This window comes from Lactuca sativa, chromosome 4 (genome assembly GCF_002870075.4).
Source record: "Lactuca sativa cultivar Salinas chromosome 4, Lsat_Salinas_v11, whole genome shotgun sequence".
NCBI lineage: Eukaryota > Viridiplantae > Streptophyta > Magnoliopsida > Asterales > Asteraceae > Lactuca > Lactuca sativa.
In genome coordinates, this window is record NC_056626.2 from 374,655,573 (window position 1) to 374,666,304 (window position 10,732).

General features: G+C 39.9%; 1 protein-coding gene across 1 annotated transcript; it reads right to left on the bottom strand.

Annotated features, from left to right (window-relative positions):
- Positions 1 to 1,580: 1,580 nt before the first annotated feature.
- On the bottom strand, positions 1,581 to 3,748 carry LOC111884937 (H/ACA ribonucleoprotein complex subunit 4). Its single transcript, XM_023881235.3, has one exon. It carries the CDS (start codon positions 3,484 to 3,486, stop codon positions 1,792 to 1,794), a length of 1,695 nt encoding a protein of 564 aa, XP_023737003.1. The 5' UTR covers positions 3,487 to 3,748; the 3' UTR covers positions 1,581 to 1,791.
- Between the last annotated feature and the right edge of the window lie 6,984 nt (positions 3,749 to 10,732).

Consider the following 10,732-nt stretch of genomic DNA (forward strand, 5'->3'; position numbering starts at 1 on the left):
ATTAAAACAAACATGGAAAGTACCGCTTTGTGCAAAGTAAATGGAGAACCCCGGATACTTCCATCTTTTGTGATTTACATCTTTTAACATTGTTGTACCTAACTAATGAAAGTGTCATACCATATAAATTGCATCATCTCAGTCAGTATTACTTTTAGTTCAAAAAGCAAAATGTAAAAACAGAAATGTTCTAAAACCTTTAACATTATAGTAATTAAAATCCCTTTCGATTTGAAATAGCTCCATCCCTTAATAGTACATTACAAATTAATGTAAAACAAAAGAAACAAATAAATTAAGAATGGGTAAATCGCATCTATGAATATGCTCTAACCCTTGTTTCTTCTTTTGTGGGTCTGTATACCCATCTTTTAAAAATCCAAAATAAACTTAACTACTAACTTTCTGGGTTAGCCTTTCCCGTCCCTTGCTTTTGGAATTTGGAGTAGATACTGGAGAAGTTGACCTGAATATAACCAATATAACAATTATATAATTCAAAAACAAAAAAGAAACATAGTATTTGTCTATGTACTACATTTTAGATACCGGATATACACAATCAAGTACAAATGTGTATTTATTTATTAGAGGCTAAAAGCCAAAACCAACTACCACATACATCTTGGACAGTGTAACACATTAATTTCAAAGCAATTCCATCTAAAAGCCTACACAAGTGTAACATATTAATTTCAAAGCAATTTCATCTAAAAGCCTACACAGATATTTGATCTATAAACTAAACATGATCTTCACTTGTCATGCATGTACCAAATTGAAGTAAAAAATAAAAAATAAAAATAAATAAAAGAAAAAATAAATAAATGCAACACCTGTGTTTGTTTGCATATTAAAAAAATGGATAGAAAACAACTTTCTTCCTCAAGCCCATAAACAGTAGGAAAATCTGCCAAGAATTACAAACAAAAAAAGAAAATTAATCTTCCAAACACTAACCATCCAACGGAAGATGAGTGGTGAAGATAAAAAAAATGTAAATCATTGAATAAGGAAAAAAAAAGAATAGAACTGAATTCAAATCAACCCCAAATCTTAGGGTTTAGGAGAAAAACACAACAAAAAAAAAGCAACATTTGAGAGAGAAAGAGGACATCTGTGAGGGAAAAATATGATTTCAAAACTAAAATTAAATTCCTCATTTTATTGTAATTTATCTTTAATTTCCAGAAAAAGGTAGATGAGAATGGAAGGTTTATTTTAAATTTGAACAGGTATCCAGTTTCCAAAATCAAGAAGGCGAAATCGGAGGAAATGGAGGCGTGATTTGGGGAGTAATCAGGTGAGCCGATAGAGTTTGGGGGTTTAAAAAATGAAATGCATATTAGGTAGTTTACTTTAAAATTCCTTTAGCCGAAGAAGATGACACGCACAGGGGATGAGGATTTCTAATATTATGCTGCTTGTCAATATGAGAATAAACTTTCTTATTTATTAGAATAGGTCAAGGATATTTGTAGATGTAAGAATTTTGCAATTATATGGGTTTTTTTTTTTTAACTTTTGAATGTATATAAAACTATGAATCCATACATAATTGACAACTTAAGTCACTCCCATGAAACAACTGAGATATCATAAATATTAAATAAACTCAATCCAAACAATCTCAAGTTCAAAAGTTTCAATTTTTTTCAAAACTTATAACTAATAAACACATAACATCAATAAAAACTACAAGTGCAGAACTAATAAACTAAAAAAACAAAGACAAAACACGAAAATTGTCTCTATAAAAATGTGCACATATCAAGAACTTACACATCATCATCACTCTTCTTCAGCATCTTTCTTCTTCTTCTTCTTCTCCTTCTTCTTTGAGCTTTTGCTTGCTTCATCATCACTAACAGTAACAGAGGCATCATCACCATTTTCTTTATCCTTCTTTTTCTTCTTCTTCTTCTTCTCGGATTTATCCTCCTCTGATACAACTTCATCTCCCTCCTTATCCTTCTTATCCTTCTTCTTCTTCTTCTTAGTACTCTCACCTTCTTCAACCTTCTGTTTCTTGGAAGCTACTGGTGTATCTGGATCTGTAACATCAACCTCTTCCAATTTCCTCTTTTGTCCTTCATCTTCAACACCCTTTTCCTTTTTCTTCTTCTTTTTCTTCTCACTGTCAACAACTTTCAGATCTGAAGCTTCTACAGTTTCTTCTTGCACAGGTGCAGCTGCAAGACTAGCAACCACCGAATCACCACCAGTAGGCAACACAACATTCCTCAGCCACTCAGCCGGAGTTTTCTCATTTGCTTTTCCATGTTTGCTTAGTTTCCCTTCGGTAATCAGTTTCTTCTTCATTGAAGCAGTAGGCCCTAACCCCCATTTCCTAGGATAAGTATCTCTATCCATCACCACCCTCTTGATCTTCGCCACAACTCCATGATCACAAGTAGCCATTACAGCAGTAGTCATCTCTGCAATCCCAAGAGCAATCGCTTCCCCTTTTGTAGTCATCAACACCACTTCTTCGCCATTTTCAATGTCGTTTTCGAATCTTAACAAACCTGGAATCATCAGTTTAGCACCATAACAGATTGCATTCACAGCAGAGTCCTTCACGACTAATCGTTTGTAGCTGGTTAACAAGACCTCTAATGGCATGATCACACGGCGGAGATAAGTTTCGTCTCTGTAATTGTCGTAACTCCATTGTGCATCCATGACATCATGCATAGTTATCATGTTATCTTTCTCCCCCATGATACCAGATCTGACTCTTCTCAGTTCCTGCATATGTCCACCAACGCCCAAAATCAAACCTAAATGAACACAGAGTGTTCTCACATACGTACCAGCTTCACACGAGATCCAGAACACGACCAAATGCTTATCGGCATCATACTCCAGGAGTTTGCTTTCGTAAATGGTTCTAATCCTGAGCTGTCTTTTAACAGCTGAAATCAATGGCGGACGTTGGAAAACTGCACCGGTTAACGTCTCCAATGCGCGAGCCACTTTCGCGACATCAGGCACATCGGAATGAAGTCGAGCAACACATACGTACTCTTTTCCGGCACCTTGTTGTGATTTAACAAGGCGAGTGGCTCTATCGATGCAAACGATTAAGTTCCCGGTGACTTTTGGGTCGAGTGTACCGCTGTGGCCGGTTTTTTCGACTCGGAGGATCCGTTTGATCCAAGCTACAACCTCGTGCGAGCTAGGGTTAGCAGGTTTATCGAGGTTGATAACACCATACCTGATGTACTCAGCGAGGGGGCGTTTGAGAGGAGAGTAGCCAGAGGGAAGTGGCGTATAGTGTCCTGTTCGAACGTTAAGGCGGTCATAGTTCTTGAGGAGAATCGGCCATTCGGAGGTGTCAATCGATGGAGTGAAGCTCTGTGGTTTAATGAGATAATCGACAGCGTCAGTGGCATCGTCGGAATTTTTGTTGATCGTATCTTGGTCTTTGGATTTGCTCTTCTTTTTCTTCTTCTCTGAACGATTAAGCTCGAGTTCGGACATGGCGGGTTTCCGGCGTCGGGGTAAAGAGCAGCTTGCTGGGGGAGTGAGCTGTATGCTTGGCAGAGGTGGCTAGGGTTTTGGAAAAGGTGGAAGCTTGGGTTTAGGGTTTTTTGATGGTACTTTTGAAGGATGGGTAAAGTTCGCATGTGGGTATCTACTCATAAGTTTAAATGCTCCCACCCATTCCGATACTGACACGTGGAATGGAAAATGTGTGAGGTTATGCTTTCAAATAATGAAACGAAAATGAGCGAAAATGAATTTAGTGGGTACTTTTGATAACGCCTAATAACGTTTAAGAACACTGTTTTTTTTTTTTAAATGAATTTAGTGGGTATTTTTGATAACGCCTAATAACATAGAACACTTTTTTTTTCCTGCTACTAATGCATGTTGTCTACTCCTAACACTTTAAAGTATTTTTGATCATTAAATTATTATTTTTTTTTGCACACAATAAGTTATTAAACTTACAATTTATATGTCTGGTAAACAGTGACGAGTCTACAATAAAAAACCATATGATTCATTAACTTTTCTATAGTAAATTTTCTATATAAATTCAAAGATTTTATTGGTAAGATAACTCCTAAATTTTTCATAAAAAGATAAAAAAAAATTCAATAGATATTTTACATAAATTAGAAAAATTAGGTGGGTCATTGGACCCACCTTCCATGTGAATAGTCTCGCCAATGTTGCTAAGTTATTTTCGTTAGTTTTTAATAGCTCCCCATTAAATCAGTTATTCTAAATTACACAATTGATCCATGTGTTTTCAAGTTCTTTCATGATTTGTCTTAATCCATTGACATACATGCTTCTCTGTTTCAATTCTAGTGACCCCCATCTTTTCTGATGACCCTTCCATCTCCGACGACAATGAAGAAACTATCATCCACATTGGTTGCAAATGTTGTATTGTTGTTCATTACCTTCCCATTATTTAATCATACATGCCTCAACACTTATCGATGGAGTAACCTGTCACCCTATGTGTAACGTCCCAAAAATTAAGATCAAATATTTCATTTTAATTATAAATAAACTGTAACATCCCAAAATACGAAGGTAAAAATTTCATTTTTAAAACAACCAAAACACTCATTTATCATTTACTCAAACACTTAAAAATATTTTATAAAAAAAAAACAATTATCACAGTACAATCCCAAAATCATACAGTTGCGGAAAGCATGGGTGTATGCGTTGCGATCAAGTCGGGCCCTTCCCATTTGAACCGAAAGTACCTAAATCCATAAAACAACAACTATAAGTACAAAGTTTAGTGATTTTCCCAAATACCACATACCATGCATAACATACATATCCAACATCCAATAGGAGGTGTTATGTGCCAACCATAGTCTTGCCATTATGCCACGAGCCGTATCATGGTCTTTCTTGAGAGGTCAGGGGCCAAAACCCTGGGCCTTATAGATAAGTGCCAGGAGCCACCTCCAGGTCTTCCATGCAAGCAACACAAAGACAACTTGTATATAATCTACAACTACTTATCTACTTAATTGTCAGAGACCAAACTTTGGTCTTACATATAAATTTGCCAGGAGCCACCTCCTCGTTTTTCATATAAATGCCAAGGAACACCCCTGGTCTTCCTATAATACATAAACCAAATGGGCCGGTATTGGTGTCTTCGACCCATAATACAGTAAGGAGACTCGCCTCAATGGCTGAACCCACGAATAACTCTCTGACTGCAGATCCGCTAAAATCCATGTGTTATCAAATACCAAAATGACAACCCATTAATAACTAGCTCCTGACTCACACTATGAGTCTAAATTAGGGTAAAATAGCTTTTTACCCGTCCTCCAACTTGGCCCACGGCCAAGGCCTAAACCACATGACTAAAAGCCAAAAATCCAAAATAAGCATCTAAGGCCCAAATATGGCACAATTTCCCAAATTATGCCTAATTCCTTTCATGGGCCTTCACCCAAGAAAGTCCAATAAAGTCATAAAAGCCCAACCATAAAATCCAGATAGTCCAACATGGCTCAAAACAACCAAGCCCAAATCGAAGCCCAAAACAAAAAAGTCCAAGCCTACTAAGTATGTGGAGCGTACTCAACCTGTACACTCAACGTACAACATGAAAGACTTGTACACCCAGCGTACTCACCAGCCATGGCCAAGTTTCCAAATCAGCTCTTAATCCATAAAGACTTTGATCCAAACTCATAACTGACTCCCCAAGGTGGTTAATCATATAACGTTGTCAACTTTATGTACATACATGGCTAAATGGGACTCTATAGCTCAAAGAAGCTTAATACTTCACTTAATACATGCATGGGACCAAAACCATCATAAATTTTGCACTTTTATGCCCAATGAACCCATAAAATATCCAGATCTACAAAGACAAGCTCCAAAACGACCTTAACTCCCAATCACCAACCAAAAGAACCAAAATGACCAAAAATGTGCTAAGAAGTAGATCCATGAAATGAAATGGCAATGCTTGAACTTTATACCTTCCAAGCCACCAAAAAGAGATGTTAATGCTGGATCTCAAAGCCTTCCTCCAAAGAACAAGTCTTCGAGCTTCTTCTTCTTTTTATTCTAGATCCACAAAACCTCACAAGAGCTCAAGACCACCAAACATGGACTATGGAACGAATTAGAGTTTTTAGGATATGGAGGTTGGTTAGGAAATGATCAAAAGAGGCTAACATAAAGCTTATACAGGGCACACTAGAAAAATTAGGGTTTTCCACCTCCCCCTCATACGCCCACCGTACGAGGCTACAGACCCGCGACCAACATTCACTAGTACGCTAAGCATACACCAGAGGTATGCCCCGCATACAAGCTTCTCAGCTAGTACGCCGAGCGTAACTTGTTGTGTGCCCCATGTACTACTTACAAGGGCCATAATGCAATTATTTCAATTTCAAAGGTCAACAAGGAACTTCTTCATTTCCAAGCATTACAATTCTCCCCCACTTAAATTAGGTTTTGTCCTTGAAATCATTCCTTATCATTCCTGACACACCATACAGCTTGAACAACATAATCACAACTCTGCGCGCACTACATCCTCCCCAAGGGAGACCGAACCCAACCCTAGCAGAAACTCTCCAAACCCGAATAAGAAAGGATCCTTAATCCCATGTAGAAAACCAACTCTACTTTCCTCAAAACCTAAAATCTCAAATTAATCTTGTAACGCCCCGTTCTAAAAGTAATTATTTATGGATTCTCGAGATCAAGAGTAAGGGCGTTTTGGTCTTTATGGGCAATGGGTTTCATTCGAGAAGGTTTCGAACCGGGGTGTGTTTCTAGAAGCGAAGGGCTTCTCGCCACCTTTACGTGGATATAAAGTTCGTTGGGAACGGACTTAGGATAGAGGAGGTATTGTAAGTTGAAGATATTGGCATCAATGGTCCCTAAGGGGGGGGGGGGGGAAGTTTGGCAAAGGGTTCCCATGCATGCTAAGCATGCATGCACGTGTTTGGCTGGGTACGCCCAGCGTAAGTTGGATGTACGCCCAGTGTAATGGAGTAAATGAACGCGGGAGTCCCTCGATGTACGCCCAACGTAGTGGATGTACGCCTAACGTACGTCTATCATCCAGAAACCCTAATATTTTGGGTGTGGAGGCTATTTAAACAACTTTAAGAGCTCATAACCCTCCCTAACCCTAGCCTCCACTGTTTAGAGTCGTTTTCCCCAAAACCCTAGCCAACTTCTTGAGTGTGTGAGCTTTTTGAAGTGAATTTGGAGTGTTTTGAGAAGGTGTTGCATCTAGTGAGTAGAGGAAGAAGGCCAGCGTGTAGATCTGAAGTTTTCTGGTGGTTCAAGAGCTCCTAAAGGTATAAAGCTTCTTGCTTGACATCTATTTTGTGTAGATCTAAGTGTGGTGAAGTCTTGACACCATTATTGTCTCAAAACCCCCATTATGATGCATGATGTGTTTTGGTTAAGATGAGTTGTCCTTTCAGACCATTAGAGAGGTTTTGAGTAAGAAAAATGAGGTCCCAATGGCTTTGGTTGTCCCATGTAAGAAGTAGGAAGGTCTTAATGGGTTAAGACCTTGAGTTAAGAGCTTTATGGATGTCCAAAAGGATAAAGATTGAGACTTTATGAGTCCTAGGCCCTTTTTGTCACTAGATCTGGCATATGGGCTTAAGTGCTTAAGTCATTAAGCACATGGAAGGATTTTTGGTGCAGACGTGCGTACGCCCTCTGTTGGGTTTTTGATTTTGGGTCATGAAGTATTGGACTGTTTATGGGCTATTTGGGCTTGGGCCGTGACTGAACAGTATAGATGGAGTAATTTGGGCCCAATAATTATTATGTACCTTGGATCTAGGCCCGATTAGAAAGGTGGGACCAATTTAGTAAATTGGGCCAATATTGGGCTTTGCATAAGGACTTGGTTTTGGGACTTGGCCCAATACAAGGAAGATGGATTTAATAAGTGTTGTGGGCACTTGGCCTAGAAAGTCATGATGAATTCTAATGAGATGATTTTCATGTGATAGTTGGGATTTCCAGTGAGTCAGCGGTCAGAGATTTGCAGGATTTCGGCAGTTGCAAGGTGAGTTATCCTCACTATACTCAAGGATCTAAGGCACCAAGGCCGGCCCTTTGAATTGTTGTTTAGAGCTTGCTATGTTATGTGATGATATGCTTGCTAGTATCCTAGTAGATAGGATAATGATATGAGGATATGCCTTGTTAGCTTAGTATCCTAGAGAAATGGATAGTTAAGTGATGGATAGTTCGGTAGGATCAGCGCCCTGGTAGTTGGGTAGTGGTTATTTATAGACTTGTAGTTGGTCTTGGCTTATGTACGCTGGTAGGAGGTTACCTACGGGTTATGTATATTGAGCAGTAGCAGAGGGTATTCCATCCCGGTAGGATGATAGGGCCCTAGTATGTTGGTTCTGTAGAGTATTATGTGGTTGCCTGTTATGTGTGCATATTTTCTAGTGTGGGGCATTCCAACCCGATGGTTGTGGGCCAGGAGTATTCCATCCCAATAGGATGATTGGACTCATAGTAGGTTGGCATTCCAACCCGATGGTTGTGGGCCTGGGGTATTCCATCTTGCAAGATGATGGGACCCATAGTAGTAGTAGTAGTAGTAGTTACTATACGTATATGGAGTGGGGCATTCCAACCCGATGGTTGTGGGCCAGGAGTATTCCATCCCGGTATGATGATTGGACTCATAGTAGGTTGGCATCCCAACCCGATGGTTGAGGGGCTTGGGGTATTCCATCTTATGAGATGATTGGACCCATAGTAGTTATTGTTGTACGTATAGGTGTTTGGGCATTCCAACCTGATGGTTGTGGGCCAAGAGTATTCCATCCCGATAGGATGATTGGGCTCGTATTATGTAGGCATTCCAACCCGATGGTTGAGGGCCAAGGGTATTCCAACCGGAAGGTTGATTGGACCGTAGTATGTTGTTCTTTGTTGTATGCATATGTTTATGTGTGTATGGGTACTTTGGGGGAACTCACTAAGCTTTCGGGCTTACAGTTGTGGTTTATTGTTTCAGGTGCTTCAGGAGATCGTGGCAAGGCGAAGGCGTGATCGTACCGCTCCTCATGTTTTATGTTCTTATGATATGATTATGGGAAATACTCTGATGTTTGAAATATTTTGAAAACTAGATGTATGAACTTAATGGTTTTTGAATGAAGTAAAATGTTTTAAATTGGTTGAAATTTTTGGTCGTTACAAGTTGGTATCAGAGCCTTGGTTTGAGTGAATTAGAGGAACATTCGTGTGAATCCAGTCTCAAATCAAGGAGAGTGAAGAGATTAAAACAACTTTTAATATATGAAGATCGATTAGATCTTGAACAAGTATATGAATATGAAACAGCAAGAACACAATATTAATAACAAGGCAGAACGCAACAATAAGAACTAACAGCTTGAATCAAACGTGTCGAATGATTAAATAAAATCCTTAGAAGAGCTCGATTAAGAACATCAACTGTAAAGGATTGGAAGATTACAAGAGAGCAATATCGTAAGACTCTGGAATGCTAAAACTGAAATCTTGAATCTTAACCTAATATGCATGCAAGCGATAACTTATATACTATACATAAAAGGCTCTCGGTTGGACAGGCCCAAACCGGAGAATACAAGGCTAATCTACGAGCCCAAAAGACGCAATACAAAACAGAACTACAGCCCAACAATCTCCCCCTTTGCGTCAATTTGGAGCGAGACCTTCACTTCTTACTTGGGCCGGCGGCTGAAGCTGGTACCTTCTTCTTCACGGTACTAAACAGACACTTGGTTATGGAAAGGATGGTCTGTCTAAACCGGATGTACCAATTGATCATATCTTCAAAGTACTTGATGTCATCAGCCGAATTGTCCTTACACCGCTTGACGATTGATAGGACGTGTTCCAAGCAGGTAGTGGTGTAGAGGTGCTTGTCAGCTAACGCGAACAGACATTTCTGTCCTTCGGCTCTGGTGAACATCACAGAGTTTCGCCTCGAATCTATCTTGCCCATTTTCATCGTGTTTAGATCACTGGCCGATCCCACAGGCTTGACTTTCGGTTTCTTCTTAAACACTGTGGCAACCTCCTGATCCATTAGGGCCACCTCCATGATATAGCATGCCAGCATCCTTTTGACATGGTCTAAGATGGGACCATATTCGGCTTCGTTTGTCAGCAAGATGTTGTACAAGACTATCCAATCATGAGGGTTCAGATTGGGCAGATCCGCCAGAGAGATCATGTGAGCAGTTCTTGCAGATCCTCGGATAAGCTTGAACTTGACGTTTGTGAATCTCCCCACGGCAAACGGCTTCATCACCCGAACACTGACAATCTTCTGGGCGCTCCATGTAAGGTATTGAGGGCGAGCGGCCTCCAGGTAGAAGTCAATGAGCTCCCTGTCAAGCTCATCGTTCGGATGCGGGACTTCGAAAATGTTGGAGAAGGCGTGGAAGATGAACGCCTTTCGAGTCAGCGGCATATCAAATTGCGAATCGACCGAGTTGATGCAGTCGAACGATATCACCGGCTCGAGCCATAGTATGCTTGGAGTCTCTATGGCCTCTTTTATCAGACGATCCCTGGTCCAGGCAGGGAAGAGCAGCTTTCGGCTCTCAAGGAGATCGTTGGCTTCTTTTTGTTTACGTTCGGCTTCTTCAACTTCACGTGCCACACGACTGACATCGTCATCAGTATTGCGACTGTTCTTTCTCTTTAACATGTCCGCAATAGTCTC

What these genes read in the sequence shown, in the direction of transcription:
- LOC111884937 (XM_023881235.3), bottom strand. Translation starts at nt 3,486, where the DNA reads ATGTCCGAACTCGAGCTTAATCGTTCAGAGAAGAAGAAAAAGAAGAGC.